Source organism: Zeugodacus cucurbitae, chromosome 6 (assembly GCF_028554725.1).
Source record: "Zeugodacus cucurbitae isolate PBARC_wt_2022May chromosome 6, idZeuCucr1.2, whole genome shotgun sequence".
Classification (NCBI taxonomy): domain Eukaryota; kingdom Metazoa; phylum Arthropoda; class Insecta; order Diptera; family Tephritidae; genus Zeugodacus; species Zeugodacus cucurbitae.
In genome coordinates this window covers 65,689,953-65,704,912 of record NC_071671.1, presented here as the reverse complement: position 1 = coordinate 65,704,912, position 14,960 = coordinate 65,689,953, and the positions used below count along the sequence as shown (strand labels likewise).

Below are 14,960 nucleotides of genomic sequence, written 5' to 3'. Positions count from 1 at the left end.
TTCTGCAAGCATGCTCGCGATGACCATCTAAAAGAAGAAATCGAGTTCCATACATAATGACATCGAATGTACTTTCACAGGAATAAAGAATTGCATTGATATCCCAAACCGTTTTTGTTTTAAACTTTTGTAGCGCTCTTATTGAAAATCCCTTGGGATGTCTGAATTTATCAAAATTGATTTGATATTCGTATTTCGCATATAATTTATTTGTATAAAACATTTTCTAAATATTATATGTAGAATTTTGGTCGAATTAGTACTATTTTTTAGAGAAACATAAAAATGTTACTCATACGCCATAGTGTCCATGTTCCAATATATGTATAAAAATATGAAGAACATTGGTGTATACATCTCGTGTGATCTCTTGAAATTGTTTGCTGATTTTGTGAACACACAAAACATATTTGGCAGAGAAAATTAAGAACGCATTTCATATTGGCACACCAATAAGAAACCTGGCTTTATAGTTGATAGAGATCTCACGATCCATTTTTCTATCAAAAAAGTAGCATACTTCAAGCATACAACTGCAGCATGTTTAAAAAACCTTTTATTTATATATTTTCAATAAAAGTATGTACAAATGAACACAGTACCTATCAACATGCCAAACAAGTCCTAGCAACCATTAATAAATAATGACAGTTCTCATGGCAGCATTGAAAATAAAAAATAATAAATTTAAACGTGCCAATCATCAAACCAAGAAGTGAAACAACTCGAAATAATTTTAAAACAAAGAACTTCGAAGAATCATCAGGCGAAAGCAAAATGTTTTGGGGACTCAGCGAAGCGCTTGATCTTTACCAAGAATATTGCAAAGCGTTAAAACTACAACCAAACGAGTATGATACCGAAAATCAGGCAGAATCCAATGAAGAAGAGGCGGAATCACAAACAGCTGGAGCTGAGACAGCAGAAGCTGCAGATAAGGAAACACACAGCGCAAAAGGAGATAATGGCGCTGATGGCGATGCAACAGGCGCGTCCAAACAACTCAATATACTGCTCTTTGGAGCTGGCGATCCGCGTCACATCATCAAAACAATGGCGAAAATGTACCAACGCAAAGGCAGTCGCGTCTCATTCTATGTGCTCGATGGTTGCATAGAGATTGTGGCGCGTAACATGTTGCTGCTCGGCATAGCGCTCGAGCATCCGGAATCATTTCACTTACTGCGTAAGGTGCACCTCTTCATGGACGTATTTGGCAATGCGCTGATGCGTCCCTCCACCCACCAATATTTGATTGGCAAAGCAAAAGCAATGCTGAAAATGATCACCGATGATGAGGAGTTGCAGCGGTTGGCGCCCTTACTGAACATTGAAGGACTGAGATATCGCGAGCGCGATGGTTTGGAGAACACATTCAACTTTCTGCTGCCACGCGAGGGTTACGTATTCAACGTGCAGGAATATTGGACCGAACGCGTGCGCAAATTGTTGACCACGCGCTATGATTATCGTGATGGCTCATTCGATTGGGATTTAAATATGGTCTTGAAGGACCGAGAGGCCGGGCAAATATGCTCGCAGGTGAATTTTTATTTTTAATATTTTATGTGTGGTTTTTCAAGCATTTTGCTTGCAGGAGTACCGTTATTGGCGTGAAACCGGCATCGCTTTCACTTACCCCGAATATGAGCAGTGCAAACCGAATAAAACGCTCGTCGCTGGGTTGGTGCGCAATGGTGAGAAGTATGTGCATCGTGGTTACGCCGGCGACATACAGACGGGTCCATTTTGTACATTTGGGCTCAGCACCACGGATAAGCAAATGATGAACTCTGTGCATGGCGACAATGACTATCGCGCTACGGACATAACCGAACGAAATCTGCTCGAGTACTTTCATGAATTGCAAACGCGCACCGCTTACACGCATGATCGTAAGATTTCGCGTAAATACGGTTCGGTCAAATTGCTAATGGGCGAACGGCTCACATTTGACGAATGCGATGTGGATGCAATGCGCGAATATGATAAACCCTGGATACAGGTGGCGCAATGTAAGGTATTTTTCCTCTCGGCCGACGATATTTTCAACCTACAAAATGTGAGCGCCAATGAAAACTGGCGCAACTTCTTCGATGTGGTTTTTGTGGGACACAATTTCTTTCCATTTTTGAAGAGCAATTTCGCAGATGTGCTGCGTGCTAATGCGTTGCTCATTTTGGAGACTAAACTCTTGACGGTGGCGCGTAAGGAGGTGGTACATGAATTCGAAGAGAAATTGAAGTCGTATGCGAAGTTGTTAAATTTAAAGCCGGTGCTCAATTATAGTGCCTTGAATTCGAAAAATAGTATTTTGAAATATAAGAAGATTGCTGAAGTGGAGAAGACGATTAAGTAATTTAAATTAATTTAACTTAACATTTTCACATGAATCAGGACTAACCACTTTTCTATAAATTTTATAACCAATATTTTTCATTCAATTAAATATGTATATTTTACTAAACTAAAAACTTACAAAATTTAATTTTAATTAGTTGGTATTATGATTTTTCTTTTTGGTGCCCCAAGTTTCCAAATTGAATTGCGAATCTTTCATGTATGATCTAACTTTGTGCTTTTGCTTATTTTCTCTATCATTTAGGATATCATCTACAGAGAAATTCAGCTGTCTGGCGCGTTTCTCCAGCACACGCTTTTGTTGCAGCGCCTCCTCTGTTGCATCGACTAATTTGCGGCGTGGCACATGTTTGAGTGCTTGCGACCAATCATTAGTAGTTTTCAGGTCCAATAATATATTGACCATTTGATTAAGTGTTAGTGACTTGCCAGAACCTGCGCCCCACTGCAGGTAGCGATCGAGCGGTAGACGTGCCATGCGCAAGCCCAAACGCTTCGCTTTGGCAAGCGATAAGGGTTCATTATTAACCTAAAATTGAAGAATAAAATTATAGATTTCATACAATTCTTATTGCGATTCTCTGTATATTTACCGTGTCCACCATTGCGCCCACAATGTACACATTGTCAGGGTTGTACACTTCCAGATCTGTGCGGCAATGTGGCGTCAAATAAACTAGATTTTCTTTTGGAAACAACTCGGTAAAACATTGCTCATGCACGTTCATAGGGAATTCCGTGTTGAACATAGTGGGTATGTAACGATTGAGTGCTTGTGTGCATATGCTCTGCATATTTACATTGCAGTAGTGCAAATCGAAGGGATCATCATGCGCGCGATTCTCAGCAAAGCATAACATCAACTGCTTAGCTGCGTTCAGTGCCTCACGTCGTGTCATATGGCGGTCGTACGAACAGTCTAGCACAATTTTAGGCGAGAACTGCATGGCGCGTATCAACCTAATAAGCATAGCACAACAATAAAGTTTAGTAATTGCAATGTAATGTAAATAGTCACCTGTTATTCTGAAAATTATTTATCGTCGAATCGTAGATACGTAAGAAGAGTGATGTGTGTCCCAAGCCATATATGATGTGTTCATTCTCCTCACGTTCTTTACGCATTTCCTCCTTGCGTTCCAGCACTTGCACAGCACGTTCTTCCTTTTTACGTTCCTTTGCTTGTTTTTTCGCTTCTACTTGCCACAAGTAACCGTAATACTTGTAGCGTGCCGACTTTGACGGCAGCGTAAGTATGTGTGCCCAATTCTCATCTGTGATAGACTCTAAAGCCGGCACACGTCGTCCCTCCTGATGTGCAATGTCTACTTCGAGTTGTAAGACTTTAAGCAGTTTTTCGCGTTCCTCAGCATTAGCGGGCGGGTCAACCTTTGCGTTGCAACCATTTTGAAATGCTGGTTGGGTTTGCGTGAATGGATTATAATGACTCTTGGTGGTTTTTGGCTCACTTTCGGAGTTTTCGTCTGCCGCTACTTTTGCACAGCTTCGCGATGTGCTTGAAATGCAGGAAGTTTTCGTTGACAGCAGGCCGTGATTTGTACATTGTGTTAGCTGGAAATGTTGACGCAGTGCACCACGAGCAGGAGCAAAGCGGAATAGTGATTTTAACATTTTTTTAATTTAAATTATAAACAAGTAAAAAATTTGGTAATCTCCATGCGTGTAATGGAATTTGCGGCGAATTGACAATGGTCAAACAGCTGATCAGGAATGTCAAATGGAAAAATAATTGTTAAAAAAGCGAAAAAGTCGGATTAGATGGAAAACATTACCAATAATAAATCTATGAATAATATTTATGTTTGTTGTATAAATAAGTACATTTTTCCTTGTATTAATTTATTTAAATTTCATTTGTGAGTATATTTAAGATTTTTATTTGTAATTTAATAATCAACTGCAGGTTTTGAAGCCACAGTTGATTTTCTTTTCTTTGTACGACACTTTGAAAGCCACCGTAAATAGAACAGCTGTGTGACTTCGCATAGAACTGTCAAAATCAGCTTTCATTCAATTACACGCCAGCGGCTAATAAATTTTGCTCCGATAAGAGTGAAAAGGAATATAATTCCCTAAAATAAAACAAAAATTTAGCCGTAATAGAAGTAGTATTTTTATACATTTTAAAATAATTAAAATAAACGTGATTTGTGTTCTAATCACTTACAGTGCTGTAGAAATAATACAATAATTTAAGGTAAGAAATATATGCTGGTATTGCATTGAGTGAAAGTTTTTTATGTTATACGTGCACTAATTCCGCCACAGGAACGAAGAAAGTAGAATTGCATGTTTCGAAATAAAAATATTTAATAATAAAGTGATCGCTGATGTAATAAAAAGAGCGTTGAGTTTATGATAAAGTGTTTCGGCATATGTTTAAGGCATGGAATTGTTGAATTAAAATACGCCAGGAAAAGAAAATAGTCCTTTAGCAGACTTTCACATGTGACTGCTAATGACAGCGATAATCAACGTGTGCTTGCAGCACAAAAACAATTAAACTTTTCATTGATGATTTAATTATTTAACACTTAACTTTGCATGTTTCGTGCACATGAAACGCAAACTAATAGTTACGAAATTTCAAATATTTATATATACTAGTGTTTGTATGTCAACTGAAAAAAGTCGTGTAGGCATGTATGTATGTATGCATATAGCTAATGCCTCTGTTCACAATGCGTGCGCTAAGAAAGTTGTGAGTAATCGCGAAACGCTCAGGCGATACTCATTTCTTGGTACTCATAATTTAAATTAAATGCTTTTGTACATACATATGTATTTTGAAATGTTTGTAATTAAATTTTCATACAAATGTTTATTGTTGTGGGCTAGGCAATTATGAAGAAAGATAGATTGTTGTATATATTTGCAACTTTATTTATAATTTGAATTTAAATATATTTTTCAAATAGTAAAAGCCAAAATTGACCGTTAATTTTAAAAGGTGTGCTGAATATAATATTTGCTTTATTTCTTTATTATTAGTTTTACAACGTAAATATAATCATTTTTTAAATATAACTGGTACCAATAATGTATAAAATATTGATATATTTATATTATTAATAAAAATATGTTTTTATTTACAATTGTTCGTAGGAAAATGTACGTAACTGCAAATAATAGAATTACATTCATAAATGGTTTAAATTTTATACAAATTAAAATCAACATGCAGAAATAGATGGTTTTTTCTTATATGAACTTAGAACTTTCTTAGAATGTAGTTACATATAACATAGATTTTAGACTCGTATAAATTACCGTTTTCCGGTGTTAAATACGAGTTCAAACTGTAAATGCTGATTTTATCGTTCTTTGTAAACACATGCATATGTATCTGGGATATACATATGGGCTATTTTTGAACTCTATAAATATGTATGAAGCTATACATGTAAATTGAAGATATACAATCAACAATTCTATAAACAAATGTGAAATATTTGCAATCAGCTTACTCTTTTTTTATTTTATGCAATAAAAGCAAATCGGCAAAGCGATTGCTCACCAATAAAAACCGAAGTCACAACATGAATACGTTCCATACAAAGCAATTAAACTTTGAACTCATATTCAAGTAAAAACAGACGATGACAAGCGATTAGGAGAGGGTTTTTCTAAATTACAACAAAAACAATAAACGGTTGTAAATAAAGGCAAAATTAATATTTCTAAAACAGCTCTTAGCTTAGTTCCTAAGCGACAACTACGCCGCTGATAAGCTTATCAAACGCTAAAGTCTACCGAACTAATCAGATATTTAGGTATGTAAGCGATGAAAAGCGTTATTTATGAATAAAATCGAATGAGTTGCGCTTTGGTGGGTGTCTGCTGTCATACATACATACATATGTATGTACATATATACAACTATTTAGCATACCGCTTGATCATTGATCAAATTACTTTCATCGTAACAACTAAATGTCAAATATTACAGGCATTGTAATGAGACGTGAAAATCATACAAATGCTTAGGCGCGGATCGTTTACGATAGCCATTAGCAGGGCAAAGGAGTGTCCAGTGTAAATAGTAGTCGCCTCATATATATATGCATATATACACGTGTGTGTATGTTTGTATGTATGTTTTGTATGGTCGAATGTCGTTACGATCGATAACATGTTAACTTTGTTGTGCACAAGCCAAATGTACAAAAGGTGCTTAGCAATCGCAGGGGCAATACATTAACCCCATAACAAAAGTAACAATAAAAATACAAAATAAAAACAACAACAAGAACAATAGCTCTAGAAAAGCATTTATTGCAACATGCGCTGCCAAAACGCATATGTTTGCTGCGCACAAACATTTCGAAGTCAGTCTTTTTAACGATTTCCAACGTTACGGTTGCGACTTTTTGTAAGCTTTTTTTTTGCTCTCTGAAAGATTTAGTTGAGACCACGATTACGCGATCACTAATTCCAAGTATTATATCTGCTGCATCATCGCACCTCCAGTCTGCCGCTGCGGTCCACTCGTCTGTTGTTTATATCAAAATAAATAAAGCGCCAATTCATTCATCACTCAGCATTCATATATAAATAAAACAAAACAAAAAAGCAAATTTCGGAATTTAAACGGTAAATAATCAAATACCAAATGGTGCGATTCTTTATTTTATATAATTGAGAAGTGTGGTGGCGCGTGTGCTTATGTATTAAGAAAGATTTGCGCTCATTTATATTGGAAGATTTGTGTTTTTGTGGTATTTTAATTACTTGTGCGCGAAAATAAGTGTTTTTTTTTTTGCTAACAATTGTTTTTATATATGAATTTAAGAAATTATTTCGAATTTTTAAAATAATCATTAATTTATTTAAATAGTGAAATCGGCACAAATAGTTATCAGACAACAAAAATTCTTTTAGTGTTCTCAATTTTAACTAGACTTTACTTTAAATGGCCAAGTGTACGTATAATAGATATGCACATAGATAAACGCTTTGCTCTTGTAATTACATGCCAATTGTCGTTCAGTCCAATTTCAGGCTGCTTTAGTTCGATTAAATGTTAAAAATCAACAACAACAAAGCGTTTATCAGCACTAATATCTTGTTTGCTAGACATGTTAGTAAATTAGTCTTTGAGTGCGCACATCAAAATTGTCAATTTTAAATGAGGTACTCAAGTTTGGTATACAATTTGAAAGACATGTCTTCTGAGAAGGCAATAAACTTCTAAACTAAGAATTTATAAAAAAAATTATAAAATTCAAAATTTTAGTAAACAGTTTTATAAAAAAAATGATGATAAATACTAAATAATAATTTGTTAGAATACTTAAGTATATGTATAATGGTTCTTAAGTTTCAATATTTAAATATGTAAAAAATTAAGAAAATCTGAGTTTTAGAAAAAAAAATTGAAAAGTGAAATATTGATTGTGTAATATTTTAATAATTAGAGATATGTTGGATTACTACGTACATTTTTAGTCGTTATTTGTCATGTATGACTGTGAAAATTTAGCATTGATGGCTTACTAAAAATGTACCATACAATAACAATAATTTTAAAAATAAAATAAATTTATTTATCAATAGATCCTAGGGAAAAATTCACAGATTTATGTTTTTCTTATCATGAACTTCATCGCATCATAAATCATATCGCAAAATCTCTCATATTCAAAACATTTCTCTAACCTTAAAATTTTTTTTTTCGTATGAAACCGTAAATTTGAACCGTAAAATTTGTTCACAAACTCGTTAGAAAAGAAATAAGCGGACTAACGTAAAAAATTTAAATTATTGTAAAATTTTTTCTATATGATATAATGTATATTAACAAAACGCAGTTGATGATTTTGGCCAACACTATGATGGAAAATCATGAATAGGAAAAATATAAAAAAAATAAAAATTCTAAAATTTTTTTAAAATTATTTTATTTTTATTTTTTAAGCTTAAATATTTTGTTAATTTATGTGTAATTCTATTTTTTTAAGTTTTTCTTTAATTTCCTATGGAGTGATTGTCTTTGAAAATAATACCTTCTTTACCTTCTTTCAAAAATCGTATTAAGCTCAATATATTAAAGAAAAAATTCTTAATTTTGAATAAAAGTATATAAATACATACATATATAGCATGCAACGTATTTATATCAACAGTATAATTGTACGGACAATATCAGATAACACGTGTGCACTTAAATGACTGCGCTGTTACATAAAAAAATGTATAAAAAATGCACCGCCGAGTGCAGTCTTGCATTTGACACCAAAAGTCAGCTGGGAACGAGTTTTCGAGTCGCAACCAAAAATATATATGAATATGTATATATGGTAATTCCTGTGACATCTTAAAAAAAAAAAAAACTAAAAAAAGCAATGATCATGATCTTTACACAAATTATGCAAGACCCACTGACCAAACAACACAATGCCTACATACAAACATGTCTACATATCTATACTATATGTTCGTAAACATTCCGCCGATGATACTCACGCACAATAAGTTGCTCATCCGCACGCTCATTTCACGCTCGCTCGTTGCGGCCTCAAGCGCACTCTTCGCCAAACAATGTGTCGGAGAAAGTTTTTATTCGATTTCATTACAAATGCTTACAAAGTCGCTTACATGCTTACTAGTATGTGCGCGAAGTCTATATGGAAATTAAACGAACTTTTGATACATTCCACAATTGGTCGGAAGCGGTGTGGTAGTAGTCAGTGCTTGAATTTGTGATTTTTTCGACATTCTTGAACATTTTTTATGACTGACTTTTACTTAAAAAAGTCGAGTACACGACCTAGCTCCATCTCTTCGCAAATTTTTATAAAGTGTAAAATTATAATTTTCTGGTTAAAATTTTCTGGACAAATGTTTATCAATTTTGATTTTTGATTTCAATTAAAAAAATATATTTTTTGAAGAATAAGTTATTTCAAGGCAATTTTACAGATTTTTGAAAATTTTAGAGTTCTTTAATATGAATGTTTTATTTCACGTAGAAATGTATTACTTGTAGATTACAACTACAGTGGAACTTCTATAACTCGAATTTCTATAAGTCGAAGATCCCCATAACTCGATCTTTTGAATTGGCAATAGCGTTTATAAATCAAATTTCATACAAATTTCCTTCCATAACTCAAACTTCTATAACTCGAACACTTGAATGGGCAATATAAGTCAAATTTCATACAAATTTCCTTCCATAAATCGAGCTTTTCGACCAGGGCATAATACAAAATTTAAAATTTTACTATCAAGGAACAATTTTAAGGGAGTCCCAATATTCGTATGGAGGCGAACAAAAAAAAATTGTATTACACTTATAGATTTCATAAATCGTGTAACAAAGCCATGGGATACAGACTTCAAGAGCCAAACAATAGCAAAGTGCAATAATAAAAATTACAGAATATTTAATGTATTTAAATAAGACTTTTTCCGAAGTAAATTACTAAAACTGTGGGTAAATCTATATTTTACAGCTTTTTGAAAAATGTATGTTTTAATGAAAATTCTATAACTCGAAGTTTTTTTGTGGATTATGGTGATTCGAGTTAGAGAAGTTCCACTGTATTTCCGATTTGGGTCCGAGTAAATTACAAAAAAATGTATAGATTCATTTGGCAGTATTTAATTTAATTCTACTATAGATGGCAACATCATTTCTAATTTTTGAAAACATTTTGTAACGCTCTGCTCATAATGGACCAGTAGTACTCCAAAATAAGGCAGTTCTGTACTAGTTTCTGTCCAAATTTTAACAATATGACAGTTTCGTTTTTAAAAAGGCGTTTCGAGGCGAAAATATAATTTTTAATTTTTTTTTGTTAATTCCGAAAACTCTGGAGACTGTGCAATTTACTGCTTGGTTGTGTTCAAGTTAAATGCGCTTTTAACTGATATATTTACGTTATAATTATTTATGCAATAAATACTATAATATTAAAAATCTCATTGCACATATACAGTTATGTTAATTTTAATTGATTACTCACATATATAAATAGTTTTGTTTGTATGTATTACTGAAATCAAATTGTTTTGTCTGCAGCGGCGCGTACGAATGTTTAAACAAAAATCTTGTATTTGTTGATTTCGATTTCGATTTTCATTTTAATAGTTGTATTTTAAGCATTCATTCATTCATATTTTAGAAACCACACTCCGCACACCTGTACATGCACACACACACGCGTGGCAGTTGACCGCTCACCATTGCCTTTTGGCTCTTGCGGCTCAGCGCGCTGCTCTGTTGACGGAATTGCCTTGGTCTGATCGACCATCACTGTTGGCTCTTCACTATTTCGGATCTTCGGGTCTCTTGTCGCGCGCATTTGGCATTTGGCTCTTGTGTGTACAAGTTGTATTATTTCTTCGGCCTTTCGAATTTTGTGTTTTTGATCTTTCACTCGTCTCTACGCTACACCGTCAGACTGGCTTCAATTCGTGGCTTTATCGTGTTTATTTTCGAAAACTATTTGGCGCTTACTGTGTACGTTTATTAGTTTGTTTGAGTGTGTGTGTATGTGTGTTAAATTGTTGAAAGAATTCGTCGTGCAAACAGGTGAAAGTTGTGCGTGTGTCAAATATTTGGAAATAAGTAGGTATATAGGTGTCTGCCAGCTTACATTAAAAAAAATACCTTATATGCACAGACATACATAAATAAATATTTATGTAGATTCATAGCTTGTGATTTCGAAGAGCTAAGCACGCATGTAGTCAGCGTTAACCTTTGTACGCTTGGCACTTCGGTGCGTTACTAATTGAGAGTTGTATACTTTTTATTGCAGAAATCTGAACTTTTTTTTACGTATATTGAATGTCTGCTATTGATTGATTGTCTAAAAAAGTAAAAAATATATACTTTTTCAATAAAATGTGTTCTCTTTGCAAAAATAATAAAATAAATTGCAAATTCATATTTAATTTTTGTATAATTTTATCAATACTTTTTCACTTTAAATAGAGTTAATTCCAATAGAATTTTTTTTTGTTTTTTTTTTGCTATTTGTATTTTTATACAGAGAAAATTGCAAATTAATGTGTGCAATAAATATTATTTTTTATTTTAAAGATTTTTTAATTAACTGATATTTAAAAAAAAAAATAAAAAAAATATTTTTTCATTATTTTATATAATATTTTTATGGCAGTGCTATTCATAAATACTGAATTATTTCACACAACAAAAATAAAATAAAATTATTTTTTTCATATATTACAATAAAATTTTTAATATTTTTGTATTTTAAACCGATATCTATCTAAGATTAGAAAATAATTTTGAAATTTATTTTTATGATAAATTGTATTTTTTTTTATTTATTTTGTTGATTAATGAGCAGTAATAACAATTATAATTGATTAAAAAATTATGATTTTTTTATTATTAATTATAATTATGAATTTTCATTATTTATGTGGTGAGTCGTAATAACAACAATAACTTTTATCTCAGCTGTCCATTTGTAATAAATAATTAATTTCAATGTCATTTACGTTTCGAACATGTAATAAAAAGATTTCGATTCTCGCATCAGAACATTTTCCTCGTACCATGTCCGTAACAAATATATAACGGTTTTTCCAAGTGTGTGATAAAAAAGGATACGAATGCATATATAAATCCTCTCCACTGACTTCACCCTTCATTATATAGACCATTATTAATAGCTATCATCTTTTCATTTGCAGTAGTAACACTCACCCAAGCGCATTACCAAAGAGCTTTCAACCGCCAACTCTACACCAACTACTAAGTACCAGTCTCCTCTGCTCATATTTCAATTAAACTACACAAATGTGGCCTGAGAATGTTGGCATACGCGCCATTGAGGCGATCTTCCCTTCACAGTATGTGGACCAAACGGAATTGGAACAATTTGATGGCGCGTCGGCGGGTAAATACACCATCGGTTTGGGTCAGGGGAAAATGGGTTTCTGCTCGGATCGTGAAGATGTGAACTCACTGTGCCTAACTGTGGTCACACGCCTGCTGGAACGCTATCAAATTAAGCCACAAGAAATCGGACGGCTGGAGGTCGGTACAGAAACCATTATTGACAAATCGAAATCAGTGAAATCGGTGCTAATGCAACTGTTCGCCGATTCGGGCAACACAGATATCGAGGGACTCGATACAACGAACGCCTGCTATGGCGGCACAGCGGCGCTCTTCAACTCAATCAACTGGATTGAATCGTCCAGTTGGGATGGTCGTTATGCGTTGGCAGTTTGTGCCGATATTGCTGTGTACGCGAAGGGTGCAGCACGGCCCACAGGTGGCGCTGGCGCCATTGCCATGTTGGTGGGTCCTAATGCGCCGCTCGTCTTCGAACGTGGTCTACGCGCAACACATATGGAACATGCCTACGATTTCTATAAGCCCGACTTGAGTTCGGAGTATCCCACAGTGGATGGTAAATTGTCGATACAATGCTATCTCTCCGCATTGGACACATGCTATCAGCTGTACCGCAAGAAGTTTGCGAAAAAATATCCACAAGAGGCTGAATTTACTTTGGATAACTTCGAAGCACTGCTCTTCCACACGCCCTTCTGCAAGTTGGTGCAAAAATCTGTGGCGCGTGTTGTCTTCAATGATTTCCTACAATGCAGTCCTGAGAAGCGTGCACTTAAATATCCGGGCTTAGAGCGTTTCAACGATGCTACGCTGGAGAAAACCTACTTCGATCGCGATGTCGAGAAGGCGTTCATGACACAATTCGCCGGCGCCTTCGAAACGAAAACACGCCAATCCTTGCTGCTGGCCAATCAAGTGGGCAACATGTACACGCCGTCGGTGTACTCGGGGCTCGTTTCATTGCTGATCAATACACCAACCGAACAGTTGGTGGGCAAACGCATTGGTCTATTCTCGTATGGCTCCGGTTTGGCGGCCACAATGTACTCTATACAGGTGACAAAGGATGCAGACGCCTTCAAGCAACTCGTATCCAAGCTGGATTATGTTTTGCCACTCCTGAATTCACGCGAGAAAGTCGCACCCGAGGAGTTCTCCCAACTGATGGAGGTGCGCGAGAAGAACAATCATGCGGCGCCATACACGCCGAGCGGCAGCGTGAGCGCGCTTTTCCCCGGCACCTATTACCTCAAGTCCGTGGACGACATGCATCGGCGTACATACGAACGTAAGCCGACCATCGCGAATGGTGTGCATTAATAGCGGTTGGTAAAGGGCGTGCGCGTGGGCGTGGCAGAGTGCCGACATTGGTGGCGGTGTAGACTTGGCACGCGGCTGGTGGATATTTTGGTGCTACATTGCATGGTGTATGAGGGAATTTTGGGCGCCATACGCAGTGCTTTAAGTTAGATTTAGTTAAGGTAGGTGTTTTTATGAGAATTTGCTGTAAATTAATTATTTAAAAAAAATATTTATTTTTTTATAGAAAAATATTACACAAACACGAAGGCAACAGAGGTGGTGCGCAATTGCAGTTAAAAACATATTTTCCTTAATTTTAATGAAATTTCAAAGAACACTTGACAATAATAATTTATTTATAATAATGTTGCAAATACATACTATATTAGGTAGCTAAATGCATACAAATATGTACATATGTATGCAATTATTTACATAAGCGTTAAGTAATTGCACTGACTAAATACCGCTAAGTGTAATGGCTTGCTTTAAACTACAAGAGAAACATTTCAACAAAAGAAATAAACCCAATAATAAAGGCCGAGTTACGGTTCGACGCACTCGTAAACACGTGAAGGCAATTTAAGCGTGTAAGAGCGCAGCTTGGCGGCCGCCAGCTCATGCGCCTGTACGAACGCAACTCTACCTTGTACCTTATTACTTAATTGCAAATGTAATTTGTATCGTTATTTACTGTTATGCACACCAACAATACAACTTACTTCAAAAATTGTAATAAAAAAAAATATATTTTACTAAAAAAAAGTAATAAAAATTTCAGCAAACATTTATTACGTTATTATGTAGTTAGTTCTTAGTTCAGCGCACTTTTAAATGAAAATAAATTATTTTAAAAATTATGAAAAAACTTATAAATAATTATATAACTACCTTTCACATTGGCTTACGCGCGAAAATGTCTTATGTCAAGCGACCCAGTAGCTTTACATGTATTATAAATATATATATATATATATTGTATATGTATAAATGGATATGTGAATATATATAAAATAATATATATAGAAAAAAAACATAAACAAACTGTATGTGAAAGCACTCTAGCATTAGTTTAAGTGAAAATAAAAGAGTAAACCTCACCCAATATAAAAATAAATAAAAAAACAAATCGTATCCCTCAACTTATTGCTGTCGGTTGCGTTAGTTGCTAATAAACAGATTTACGTATGCATGTATGTATGTGTGTGTGTGTGTAAAACTCCTAAAAATCTTATATTTGCTACCCGTTGATTAATTGATTTACGTGACACATTCGAATGAGGAGCGCAGCGCAGTAATCAAAGCTGTATGCCTAGTTACAAACATAAATCAACTTTGGAATTTTATACCAGTTTTTATATACATAAATATATAAATTATACGATAAGATTAATAAAAAATCCATTGACGACATGGCGACTAATCTATCTAAATA

The 14,960-nt window shown here is 34.5% G+C and overlaps 3 protein-coding genes across 8 annotated transcripts; 2 read left to right on the top strand and 1 right to left on the bottom strand.

Annotated features, from left to right (window-relative positions):
* The first annotated feature begins 611 nt into the window (after positions 1 to 611).
* LOC105211670 (dynein axonemal assembly factor 3 homolog) lies at positions 612 to 2,359 on the top strand. The gene is made up of 2 exons (XM_011183229.3): positions 612 to 1,542; positions 1,598 to 2,359. The coding sequence occupies exons 1-2, from the start codon at positions 778 to 780 to the stop codon at positions 2,357 to 2,359; spliced, it is 1,527 nt and encodes a 508-aa protein (XP_011181531.2). The 5' UTR covers positions 612 to 777.
* Positions 2,360 to 2,407: 48 nt separating this feature from the next.
* Positions 2,408 to 4,280, bottom strand: LOC105211669 (mitochondrial ribonuclease P protein 1 homolog). The gene is made up of 4 exons (XM_054232981.1): positions 4,155 to 4,280; positions 3,380 to 4,082; positions 2,955 to 3,321; positions 2,408 to 2,890 (listed from the first exon to the last, which is right to left on the bottom strand). The coding sequence occupies exons 2-4, from the start codon at positions 3,991 to 3,993 to the stop codon at positions 2,495 to 2,497; spliced, it is 1,377 nt and encodes a 458-aa protein (XP_054088956.1). The 5' UTR covers positions 3,994 to 4,082; positions 4,155 to 4,280; the 3' UTR covers positions 2,408 to 2,494.
* Positions 4,281 to 4,392: 112 nt separating this feature from the next.
* On the top strand, positions 4,393 to 13,704 carry LOC105211668 (hydroxymethylglutaryl-CoA synthase 1). 6 transcript variants are annotated; one of them, XM_054232979.1, is made up of 2 exons: positions 4,393 to 4,579; positions 12,058 to 13,704. In XM_054232979.1, the coding sequence occupies exon 2, from the start codon at positions 12,161 to 12,163 to the stop codon at positions 13,541 to 13,543; it is 1,383 nt and encodes a 460-aa protein (XP_054088954.1). In that variant the 5' UTR covers positions 4,393 to 4,579; positions 12,058 to 12,160; the 3' UTR covers positions 13,544 to 13,704. The 6 variants fall into 6 exon arrangements, with proteins under 6 accessions (XP_054088954.1, XP_054088951.1, XP_054088953.1 ...); XM_054232976.1 differs by having other exon boundaries at positions 12,055 to 13,704; XM_054232978.1 differs by lacking the exon at positions 4,393 to 4,579 and adding an exon at positions 6,678 to 6,975.
* Positions 13,705 to 14,960: the final 1,256 nt, after the last annotated feature.